Raw genomic sequence first — 12,092 nt, 5'->3', positions numbered from 1 at the left:
TAGGGCAGTCATGAAGTGTCTACTTACTGCTCTATTTCAGGGCACTGAATTAATTCCTAGACATAGTATTTTTGTTTTGCCAGGCAAATAATGAGCATTATCAATCATCTTGTATTGCTGTTTACCACACCTCCCCATTTACGAGAAGTTCCATGTCCTTATTTTTCCAAACACAGCATGGCCCTCTCTCCAGCAAAACAGAAATAGACACAGTCAGGATATAAACTTGGATAACAAGGCATATAAATGAAAGCACCCACTCTGGGCCTTGAAGTTCTGATTTCAGATTATGCCTTTACATTCAGTCTGGGTTGACTAAGGCAGGAGTAAGAGTATAAATGGAATGTCAGTGGGTGGAGCACATACACTGTTGTCCAAGGGAAGAACAGACAGATGATTCTTGCTTCATCTCAAACAGATTTTCAAGGTGTGTGAACTCAACTTCTAATGGTATTGCCCACCAACTGCATCAACACTCCCACCTTTTTCTCAATTGGCTGCACGTTACCCACCAACTAACAGTCACCCTTGTATTTATTTTCGAAAAGCTAAAAGCTACAGATGCTAGAAATCTGAAATAGATATACAAAACGCTGGAAGTAAGATGTGCTCCAGTTTCCTACCACATTCCAAAGACATTCAGGCTGGTAAGTTAAATGGCCACTGTAAGTTGCTTCTGGTGTGTAGAATCTAGGGGGAGTTGATGGGAATGTGGGAAGAATAAAATGGGATTAGTGTAAATAGCTGCTTGATGGTTGGCACTGACTTGGTGGGACAAACGGCCTGTTTCTAACCACCTATTCTTGACATTCAATGCCATTATTATTGCTCTGTCCCTTACAATCAATATCCTGGGGACCACCATGCAGGGTCTACATGTTGTATTATACTACACGAAGGGGAAGAAAATGCCAAACCTTAAGGAATCTCCCAAGGTAGGACTTGCTAATGGTACTGTCTACCGGGCATGTTGCCCTATTACATGGTATTATCTATCAATCTGTTCTCAATTTAGAGCCTGCCCAGATCAAGCATTCCTTGAGAGTGTTTTATCTTTATTTCATTCATACCAAAATTCCAACAAAGCACATGTTCAGGCTGCAATATAACCTTGGCACCATCACATCTTCAAGTGTTTCATGCATAACGTCATTGTAACACAAGATAGTTATATACCAGATGATTAACTGTTGGCACATAAAATAAATTTAGGTGGTGGTGGCAGGCAAGAGTGGTAATCTGACAACAGTAGCTGTTATATCTTTAGAAATAAAGCAGGACTGCATGGTTTGGCAGCTCTGCCATTGTGCTGCAGTGAGTAAAGAAATAAAAATGCTGGACATTCTGACCAACATTTCATTTACCTGTTGGTACGTTGGGGGTTGAATGTCATGATGGTCAGAAGGAAAAAAGATACGAAAAATATTAATGAAGGAGATGATCGTTACTGGCACTGTCATTCCTCTGACACAGGTGCTTTTGCAGCAGGTGGTACAACTCTGCAGTTGACTCTCTAATGATTGGTTCCAGCAGAACCAGTTTTCATCAAACATTGCCAGATAATGTGCAAAGGTCTGAAAATATAGTTGCAGGCTTAATGGTTACTGTGGACAATCCAGCTTTGTTGTCGTGTGATCTCACTTACATTCATTTCTGTATTGTCATATATTCATCTTACTTAAAAACTGGTTCCGTTGTTGATTCATCCTGATTTGCAGATTTATTTATTCATCTTCAGGATCTGGGTGTTGCCAACAACGCCAGCATTTATTTATTACCTATCCCTAATTGCTTTTGAGAAAGTGATGGCAAGCCACTTTCTTGAACCACAGCTAGCGGAGGAGTTCCAGTAATTAAACTTAGTGATGATGGAGGACCAACAATATATTTCCAAGTCAGGATGGTATGTGACGTGGAAGGGAATCTGCAGGTGGTGATGGTCGCATGTGCCTTCTTGATGTTAGAGGTCATGGATTTCGGAAATGCTGTTGGAGTAGCATGGGTGAGAATCTGCAGTGTATTTTGCCATAGTACATTCTGTTGTAATTGTGTAGCAGTGTGAGGGAATGAATGTTTGGTGAGATTGATGGGATGCCATTGAAGTGGGCTGCTTTGTCCTGGATTGTGTTGAGGTTCTTGGCAATGGTTAGCACTGCACTTATTCAGACAAGTGAAGTCACATATGTTGCAGGTATGTAGGTGGAGGAAAGGTCGTGGGGTATTAGGAGGTGAGTAATCTTGTAGCCACAGGATTTATGTAGCTGGTCTATTTGAATTTCTGCTCAGTGGTAACCCCGAATATTAATGGTAACAGACTCAGCAATAGTAATGCCAGGGCAAGCGCTTAGATTCTCTCTTGCTGGAGATGGTCATTGCCAGACACTGTAATAGTACAAATGTTAGCTGCCACTTATCAGCCCATCTCTGAAATTTGTCCATGCAGGCTTGGACTGCTTCATTTGCTGAGGAGTTGTGATTAGAACTGAACATTGCCCAATCACATGTAAACATCCCCATTTCTGATTTTATGATGAAAAGAAGGTCATTAATGAAGCAGCCTAGGATACACCACAAGGAACTCTGCTGTGTTGTCCTGGGTCTGGGATGATTGTCCTCTGCCAACCACAACCATTTTTCTTTATGTGTGGTATGACTCCAACCATTGGAGTATTTTCCCTTTGATGCCCATTAACTTCACTTTTGCCTCAATATCAAAGGCAATGACTCTCACCTCACCTCCATGCAGCCATCAGCTTAATAGAGCACCTTACCTTAGGCATGTGGCTACACAATTTTAACTCAGTTATATAGCCTCCATGAAAGAAATGTTTTCATTATTACAATGACGCTGACCACAGGCCGACATTATTTACAGGAGTTCTTGTTACACTAACACTAACCATGAATGCTACATTTTATTGCAATCTGCAATAACTTATTTAGAGATATAACATATGGCTTTTTGGAGACCAAAGATATCCTCTTCTGATCCCCTTGAATTAAGCAGGAACTAGAACAGAAGAATGATATAAGACAGCATCTTATCCTTGTTTAACATTCCTTCAGGGTATTGAAACAAAATTTTAATTCTTGGACAGATCATAGGGTGTTACAGAATAGCCTGCCAAGGTCTCAAAGCTTTTTGTAATCTGTTTCCTATTGCACAACTTCATCAAGGCATGAAGCAAGTGGAGTGAGAACTGCTCGGGTTCCAGTCTGCTTGTTTGTGGTGAAATTTGTTACTACAGCCTATCAATTATAAGCAAGTCTTGCTTCATTATTTTTAATGCCATTTTTCTCCCTCACAAGATTGAATATCTGTTAAGATGAACCTTCTTTTCTAAGATGGGTTATTCCCTTTCAGTTTCCTGTGTTTGTCCCAAACTTCAACCAAACATCTTGGAATAATTGGGAATCATCAGCAGTTCCTGCATTGCCAAGTTATGATTCCCTGCTGTATACAAAGCATGTTCATGTAGTCAAAGCATTTTCACATAAAATAGGAAGTCCAGTTGTGATCATATTTTAATAAAGAAAGACTTTGGGATATTCCAAAACATCTTATGACTAATGGATTATTTTAGAAGCCCAGTTATCATTGACAGGTTGGCAAATAAAGCAGCAAAATTTTACACAGCAAGATCTCTTGAGCAGTAGATGAATAAATACTGCATAAATTTTTGTTGTAGGTTGATGAAGGGTTTTGAAGAAGAACTGGGACTACTTTACTGAACCTCATCAAACACTGATCTTTTGTGTCCAATTGAGTAGGCAGGTGGGGTCTTGATTGAATGTCTTATCCAAAAGGCAGGGTGTCCAAACTTTCAGCACTTATTCAGTCCTGTCACTGGAAATGATGTTTTCCAATCCCGACTGGAATTTGAACTGGTAACTATGGAACAATTGTGGGTTCCAGTGTTATCATAGGTTTGCTTTCAGGGGTTTTTGCAGTTATGCTGTTGACTGTAGTATGCAGTTTTTGATGCATGCTACAATATGTACCCATAATACTCATTAAAAGCATACATGTTACTGCTTTGTAGTAACGTACAACTCGTGAGTAGCACTGTAATTTTCTTATCCTAGTTAGGACTGTTGAAACCAGGAGTGACAAATCATTGGACACTGAATGAGTAACCTCTATGAATGATTTGATTATAGAAATTACTTTTGGGGATGCTGGCATGTTAATATTATTTACATTGAAATCCACTCCTTTAATTTTAATGGAGGCTTTAATATGTTTATTTTAAATGGCCTGAAGTAGTGGAGAGAAGAACTTGATTATACGCAGTATTCATTCATCACTAATTGTTTAGTTGCAACCTCCAAGAATTAATACTAGAGATTTAATTACATTTTCAGTAATTACATTTCAGGAAATAATTTCATAATCTTCGTGGGTTTTTTACTTTAATAAAGACTTGCATGTTTAATCATGGATTGTATATGGAAGACGTTTGATTTTTAAAGTGGTCTTTGATTATGGCATGAACAGGATCAGCACCTGAGAACAAACAAAGGGAGAAGTAGGTTTGTTTTTCAGTCAGGGTCAGGCAGTGTACAGACTGAAATTTCTTGGCAGTAGCATCGCTTTCCTCCTCATGTCTGGGAGCCAAACCTCAGCAACAGATATTGGCAGCTGCGCTCTGTTTATCCAAAGTCATTGTACTCCACCTAGCTGCAGTGTACACAATATGATCATTCATTGCTAAACCATGATCAGTCAGACAAACGGGATTTATTTTTCAGTTTGGACAATAATGTCAGTGAAGCACAACCTCCTTAAACCTGTAGGAAAACATGGGAACTGAATATTTTAATGTGCAGTCACTCTCTGATGCTAACTGTGCATTGCTATTTTCACTTGGGCATAATATGAAAGACTGCTCTGGAACTAATCAGTTATAACAAAGTTTATATATAAACAAAGGGATGAGCCAAATGTTGCATTTCTTTATCAGAAAATAAGTGTTTCAGAATGTTTAGATAAGTAGATTAGACACTTTTCCCTGGCACTATTCCAGTAATTTAATGGAACTGTAATCATATTGGATCAAATGGTTAAACTGTGGTTTTTTTGTTGACTGTTTCTGAGGTACTGAGGCTCAACCAAGCTATGGAGGAATAAGCTATTGCATCTGAATAACTATCTGAAAATATATAGTGAATTTAGTGGGGGCATAGAGATGGGTTGGTGGCATAGAGATTTCCTTATTTCAGGTTTATTTTTAATTTTGCGATGTATTTTTCAATTTGTACCCAAATTAATAAACCAGATATTGGCTGAAATATGTCCCAAAATGAAATAGTTGCATATGTTCCACAACTCAAAATGGCTCAATTCCATCTTTTTTTAAAATGTGTGCACAGTTAGAGTGAGCAAAACTTCTGTATTGGAAATGGAAATGTGGTATTAGCTTTCAAGGCATGTACTATTATGGTTTTAAGGTAAGCCACAAAGTTGTTCAAGAAATATTTTTTGCTGGAGATTAACAGTTCTGTAACTTGCTTTTCATAACTTCTGAAAAGGATTGGTTGTCTTGCAGTTTGTTTGTGCTGCTGAAATGAACTGTGGAAGAACTTGGCACAGCCCAATTTCCACAGTGTTGGCATCTCTAGGATGCCAATAGTAGATTAAATACTTTTCTAAGGCTTTATTCAAGTATTTTAACAGAATTGTAATCGGATTGGACCAAATGATTAAACTGGGATATTTTTGTTGGCTGCTTCTGGACCACCAAAGCTCAATCAGATCACAGAGAAATGAGATCTCGTGTCTGAATGGCCATCTGAAAAGATGCAGAAAGCTTATTGGGGTGGGGTTGTGGGTGGCATAGTGAGGTCTGGTGATTATCTTGCATTGCCCAATTTCCACTGTGTTGGTATTTTGTGATGTCACCAGCACTGACAAGTGCACCAACAACAGTTGCTATGGGCCAGCTTTCCTCATATGGGATGTCATAATAGAAGTGTTACTCAGAAATAGATTGCAGATCCGTTGTTATAAATTGCTAATGAGTAAATCTGAGTGGAACATGCCTCATGAAGATCATATGATAATAATAAATGATTGACGTATGTTAAAATTACTGCCTCATGTTAACTGGTCAGAAATCAGTTCTATTACTCAGACACATTATAATGTTATATATTCTGTGACCATGGGATTGGTGCAATTCTGCTAAGCTCATATGTATGAACTTCTCCTCATGCTTAGTAGGGGAGAAAGGGTCATTAGGCCAACAGCAGTAGATAAAATCCACTGGGGGGAGCACTGATTCCTAATCCGAAATTTAACATCTGGAATATGGGCCTATTTTAACCAAAGTCATTTGAGACGCCTATAAAGCATACCCAACTGACATGATGGATTGAGGGTTAAGGAAGCTATAATATGTCCATACCTGTTTCATTTTAGTGGTCCTCTTTATATGTCAGGGACAGTTGGTTATTTTCTATACTTTGTTATGCAGGTGACATATCATCATTTCATGATGATACCCCAATAAAACTAGATGTCCAAGTTAGTTAGCCAAATTTCTTTTTTCTCTGTTCATGTGGAAACAAAACTTCAAGTGGCGATAACATGTGCACTTCTTTTAAACCAAGTCATAATTCTGATGCTTTGCATATATATGTGATGATATTGTGCTAACTAAATAAAGTAACTACTGTGTGATTTTTTGTTGCTTTTCCATCTGTTCTCTTAGTAAAGCTGTAATCTGTAGAGTAATGCCTAATTAAATTAGTTGACCAGGCACCAGTCAGGATTGCAAGAGAAGTTCAATATGCTTCCAAGGACAAGGAGGTACATTCTCTTATTTTCCTCCAGGACTGTAGCTTCAAAGGGACAGAGAATCCTCTCAACTTCAAATAAACTGAAGCTTAACCTCATTCAACACAGCAGCTGTTCTGTTAACCACCCTGAACATTCACTGCAGTCCATCACTGATGCAAAGCCTGCCATGCCTGTGCCATGTACCCAATAGATGGCAGCAACTCATCAAGTTTTCTTAACCATCATGAGGAAAACCCTTGATCTGAATGACCTAGAAGAACAGGAGTACCTCTCATTTGGATATAACACAGGCAAAGTGGAATCCAAGTCACAACATCCTTACTTGAGAATATATTTCCCTTTTTCAGTGGGCTTGCTGATCAATCATATTGTAATCTTCCCTCACCTCAAGCATTGCTACTGGTCAGGAAGTTGATCTTCTCAAACCTCAATGCACAGCAAACATTGATACCTCAGCAATATACAAGCAACGTGCTCGCCCAATAAGATCGACCATGTGCTCACCCAGTAAAAACCCTGAAGAAGTTTTCCTCCTCTCTTCGACTGGAGTTCTGTGAGACCTTCTCTCACTGCTCCCCTTCCGTGATCTCGGCTGCTCTCCAGCTCTTCGACCACATGCTCACCCAGTAAAATGTGTCCTCATATCTTGACTCCAGTTTGTCGCCCTTGGTTCAATCCCGTCCTACCTATGTTCATGACAGTTTGCATGCTCTCCATCACTTCAACGACTTCCAGTTCCCCAGCCCTGGCTGCCTCATTTTCACCATGGACATCGAGTCTCTGTACACTTCCATCTCCCATCAGAAAGCCCTTAAGGCTCTCCGTTTCTTTCTTGATAACAGACCCAACCAGTTCCCCTCCACCACCACCTTCCTCCATCTAACGGGACTGGTGCTCACCCTTAACAACTTTTCTTTCGGCTCCTCCCACTTTCTCCAAACTAAAGGTGTAGCCGTGGGCTCTCGCATGGGTCCCAGCTATGCCTGCTTCTTTGTCAGATACATTGAACAGTCCATGTTCCAAGTCTACACCAGTAACGCCCCCCAACTCTTTCTCCACTACATTGACGACTGCATTGGTGCCGCTTCCTGCACCCATGCCGAGCTCATCAATTTCATCAACTTTGCTCCAACTTCCACCCTGCCCTCAGATTCACTTGGTCCATCTCTAACACCTCTCTCCCCTTTCTGGATCTCTCTGTCTTCCTCTGTGGAGACAGATTAACCACAGACATCATCTACAAACCCACTGACTCCCACAGTTACCTCGAATACACCTCTTCCCACCCTGTCACTTGTAAGGACGCCATCCCCTTCTCCCAGTTCCTCGGCCTCTGCCGCTTTCCATTCTAGGAATCAAAGATGTCCTCCTTTTTCAGTAACCGGGATTTCCCTTCCATCACCATCAAGGCTGCCCTTACCCGTATCTCCTCCACTTCCTGCACGTCTGCCATCAACCTTTCCCCCCACCAACAAAACAGGGACAGGGTTCCCCTTGTCCTCACATACCACCCCACAAGCCTCCACATCCAACACATCATTTTCTGCAACTTCCACCACCTCTAATGGGATCCTACCACCAGACATTTCTTCTCTTCACCCCCTCTCTCCACTTTCCAAAGGGACCGCTCTCTCTGCGACTCCCTTGTCCACTTATCCCTCCCCACTGATAACCCCCCGGCACTTATGCCTGCAATCGCACCAAGTGCTACACCTGTCCCTACAGCTCCTCCCTCACCACCATTCAGGGTCCCCAACAGTCCTTCCAGGTGAGGCAGTGCTTCACCAGTGAGTCTGAGGGTGTTATTTATTGCATCAGGTGCTCCCGGTGCGGCTTCCTGTACGTTGGTGAGACCCGACACAGATTGGGTGACCGCTTCGTCGAACGCCTTCGTTCCGTCCGCCACAACAGCCAGGACCTCCCGGTGGCCACCCACTTCAATTCCACATCCCACTCCCATACTGACATGTCTATCCACGGCCTCCTCTACTGCCACATTGAGGCCAGACACAGCTTGGAGGAATAACAGCTCATATTCAGCCTTGGAAGTCTCCAACCTGATGGCCGTAGCATCGATTTCTAGTTACCCCCACCCCTTTTTCTTCCCCCCCCACTCCTTTGTCTTCCCTTATTCCCATGGCTCCCTTCCCCCACCTTGATAACCTGCCCATCTCCTGTCCTCCCATCCTTTATTCCATGGTCCACTGCCCTCTCCTACTGGATTCCTCCTTCTTCAGCCCTTGGCCTCTTCTACCTATCACCTCTCAGTTTATTATATCTCCCCCTCCCCCATCCACTACCTTCCACCTTTCACCTGGACTCGCCTATCACCTGAACTCACCTATCACCTGCCTGCGTGTGCTTCTCCCCCTCCCCCCACCTTCTTATTCTGGCTTCTGCCCTCTTCCTTTCCAGTCCTGGTGAAAGGTCTCAGCTTGAAACATCAACTGTTTATTTCCCTCCATAGATACTGCCTGACCTGCTGAGTTCCTCCAGCAATTTTTGTGTATTGCTCCAGATACATCCAGTTTCTGCAGAATTTCTTGTGTCTTCGTCTTTGATATCTCAGCAATTGTCTGGAACCCATGACTTCAATAGGACATGATCTCAGAAGTATTCAATGTGTAATTACTGCTGCATAACATTCTCAGTGCAAACAATTGAAAATGAATTTCGACCCCAATTATCTTAATGAGACCAACAACTATAAGTGAAAGTGAACTGAAGCTTTTGTTTCCTGAAGATTGGTATGGTTATGATGTTGGTTTCCAGATTAAACTTTAATTGTAGTAGCACTCATGCCCCCTTTTTCTCTTAAATTATATTCATGGCATGATCCTGTCTTTCAGAGGCATTAAAATAGAAAACAATGAGATTCAAAAAGCACTTCATGTCCCACTGCATCTTGGGTTCTAGAAAACAAGGATTAACAAATTAGTATTGCAGTCATTCACATTCCCTTTCCTATATCAGAATGTTTGAGACTGCTACATAATTGCAGAAGTGCTGAATTTGCTGATCCATGTCAGCCAGCCATTTCCCGGGTCTGCTCCACTATTGGTCTTGCATAAGATCACATCTTGCTGCAATTCTCCAGCAGACCTGATATAAGAACAGCACACCCATTCATCTGAATGGAGATGGGTGGTTATGAAAGAGAGGGATAAGTATAATTGAATTAATTAAATTTGCTTTAATGTTTTACATTGATGACGATTGTATGTGATTTAATTTTTATTTTATATTTTTAATACTTTAGAATTTTTAATTGATAATTGATTTGAATGGTATTTGGCTCTTTATGAATGTCAGAGACATTCAGTTTGACAGTTGACAAAGCTCAGGGGATGTGGCTGTGCCAGTTTTCAAAGTTTTGGGTGTGGGTTTATTCTGGAGCACTCAGGACTTTTCAGTACACTTAAAAGCCCTGCTATCAAATGCTACTGAACGGCTAGGCAGTAATGTACACATTGATCAACATTTTGGCCTTGTTATAATTAGTGGAGATTAGGGAAATTATTTTGGATCTATTCAATGCCGAATGTATATTAACAATGCAGCCCTCAATATAAAAACTTTATAGTCCTTAAAATAAAATGGCTACAAGCAGTTTTGCACCTCAAATTTAACTTGTTAGTCTTCTCTGTAGATCAAATTGAACAATCATTGTATCCATAAGCCTCTTGTCAGCTTTAACTCTTGAGCCCGTGGTTGTGATTCAATGTAAATAGGAAAATACTTTAGTTTTATTTAACGATATTTGTGAAGAATGTGCAGGTAAAATGTATCAATGTTTATTTAATCCACATCAAGAAGCAAATTTGGACCTTTTCATATACATACAGTCTTTGTGTTTGTAACTACATATCATGTTAATTAAACTATTTTGTTCAAATATTTTGAATGTAGATTGGATTGCAGATGTTATGCCAAAAAACATGATTACTTGTTTTTGAGCCTTACAGGCTATAAACCAGGATGAAACAGCATGGCTTTAAAACAAATGATCATTGGCATAGGGTAGTTATTCCATTAATCACATTTGTGCTGAATGTACTGTTGCACACGTGCAGTCATCCTGTATGAATTTTGTTTCTCCAATAGGACAATATTACTTTGTTTTTGAGAGCATGTGAAGAGCTTGGACTTAAGGGATCACAGCTTTTTGACCCTGGTGATCTCCAAGATATGACCAACAGAGCTACAGTCAAGTAAGTAAAAAAATAGAGCTACTTGTAATGAACATATTTTAAAAAATGCAATGTGCTTTATACAAATTGGAAAAGAATTTGAAAGAGTACTGAATGTAGAAGCCAATTTGAATTAATTAGTTCTTGCAATAATGAATGTATAATACTATTCTGTCATTTAAATGGAAAAAAAGGCGGATATATGCACTTTGTATAAGCAAATTCTTGAATGGAGCTTGTCTTGAATGGTGCACATCTTTACCATTTCCAAGGTTTGTTGCAATCTAGTGTGTTCCATACAAGTCTGAAGTAAATAACAATTTTACCCTTTGTCACAATAATGCTCAACCTCTATGCTACAGATTCATGTCTGTTTGGATACTTTCTGCCTTATTATTGCTAAAACATATCATATCTCGGCAATGACCAGACTTATGGAATTTGTTTCCAGGATTCTGAAGTATTCAATGCATTTATGTGTCAAATTAATATGCCAGTTAATTAATAATGCCAAGATATTGTGAATAAGTGGAATTCAAGTCATTCATATCCATGGAGATGTTTCTGACATATTGTTTATCGTATATAGAAAAGTTCTGCTATAAAATGTGACAGAACACTGAATTATTTTGACATATTTATCAGATGCGGCTGTGTTGTAATCAACATTTTCTTCCAGTGTGCTTTTTGATTACTGCATTTTTATTGTATATGAACAGACAGCTCCGTAAGTCATAAAAGAAAACAAAATATAAACAGGAAATCCAATTTTACCTTTACAAACTATGTAAATACTGTTAAGTGTAGCAGAATCAATGCAAATAAATTGTTCTGATTTGAATATATGCCTCTGCTATACTGGCAAAATAATTGCAACCTTATTTTCCTCTATGGATCATAGCACCGCAAGTTAAGTTGGTTGGAGGTGATCCTTCAGTTCATTTGATCACATCATTCCAGAACAGTATACGAAGCACTTTCTGCCTTCAGCATCCGACTATTTTTTTTAAATGAGTCTTGTTCTGGGTTCAATTTTATAATCTACTCCAGATGTTAATCATACTTCAAGTAAAAGCATATTTCTGGATGTCTTATAATTA

At 39.9% G+C, this 12,092-nt stretch overlaps 1 protein-coding gene across 6 annotated transcripts in view; it reads left to right on the top strand.

Moving 5' to 3' along the window:
- LOC127566568 (LIM and calponin homology domains-containing protein 1-like) overlaps positions 1-12,092 on the top strand; it is a 277,152-nt gene that overhangs the window by 167,867 nt on the left and 97,193 nt on the right. For all 6 annotated transcript variants that reach the window (XM_052008998.1, XM_052009028.1, XM_052009008.1 and 3 more), the window contains one exon: positions 10,907-11,013. In XM_052008998.1, coding sequence (XP_051864958.1) covers positions 10,907-11,013 — 107 coding nt within the window. The remainder of the gene's footprint in view (positions 1-10,906; positions 11,014-12,092) is intronic.

The sequence above is a fragment of the Pristis pectinata genome, chromosome 2, assembly GCF_009764475.1.
Source record: "Pristis pectinata isolate sPriPec2 chromosome 2, sPriPec2.1.pri, whole genome shotgun sequence".
In the NCBI taxonomy this organism is placed as follows: domain Eukaryota; kingdom Metazoa; phylum Chordata; class Chondrichthyes; order Rhinopristiformes; family Pristidae; genus Pristis; species Pristis pectinata.
This window is presented reverse-complemented; position numbering and strand designations above follow the sequence as displayed.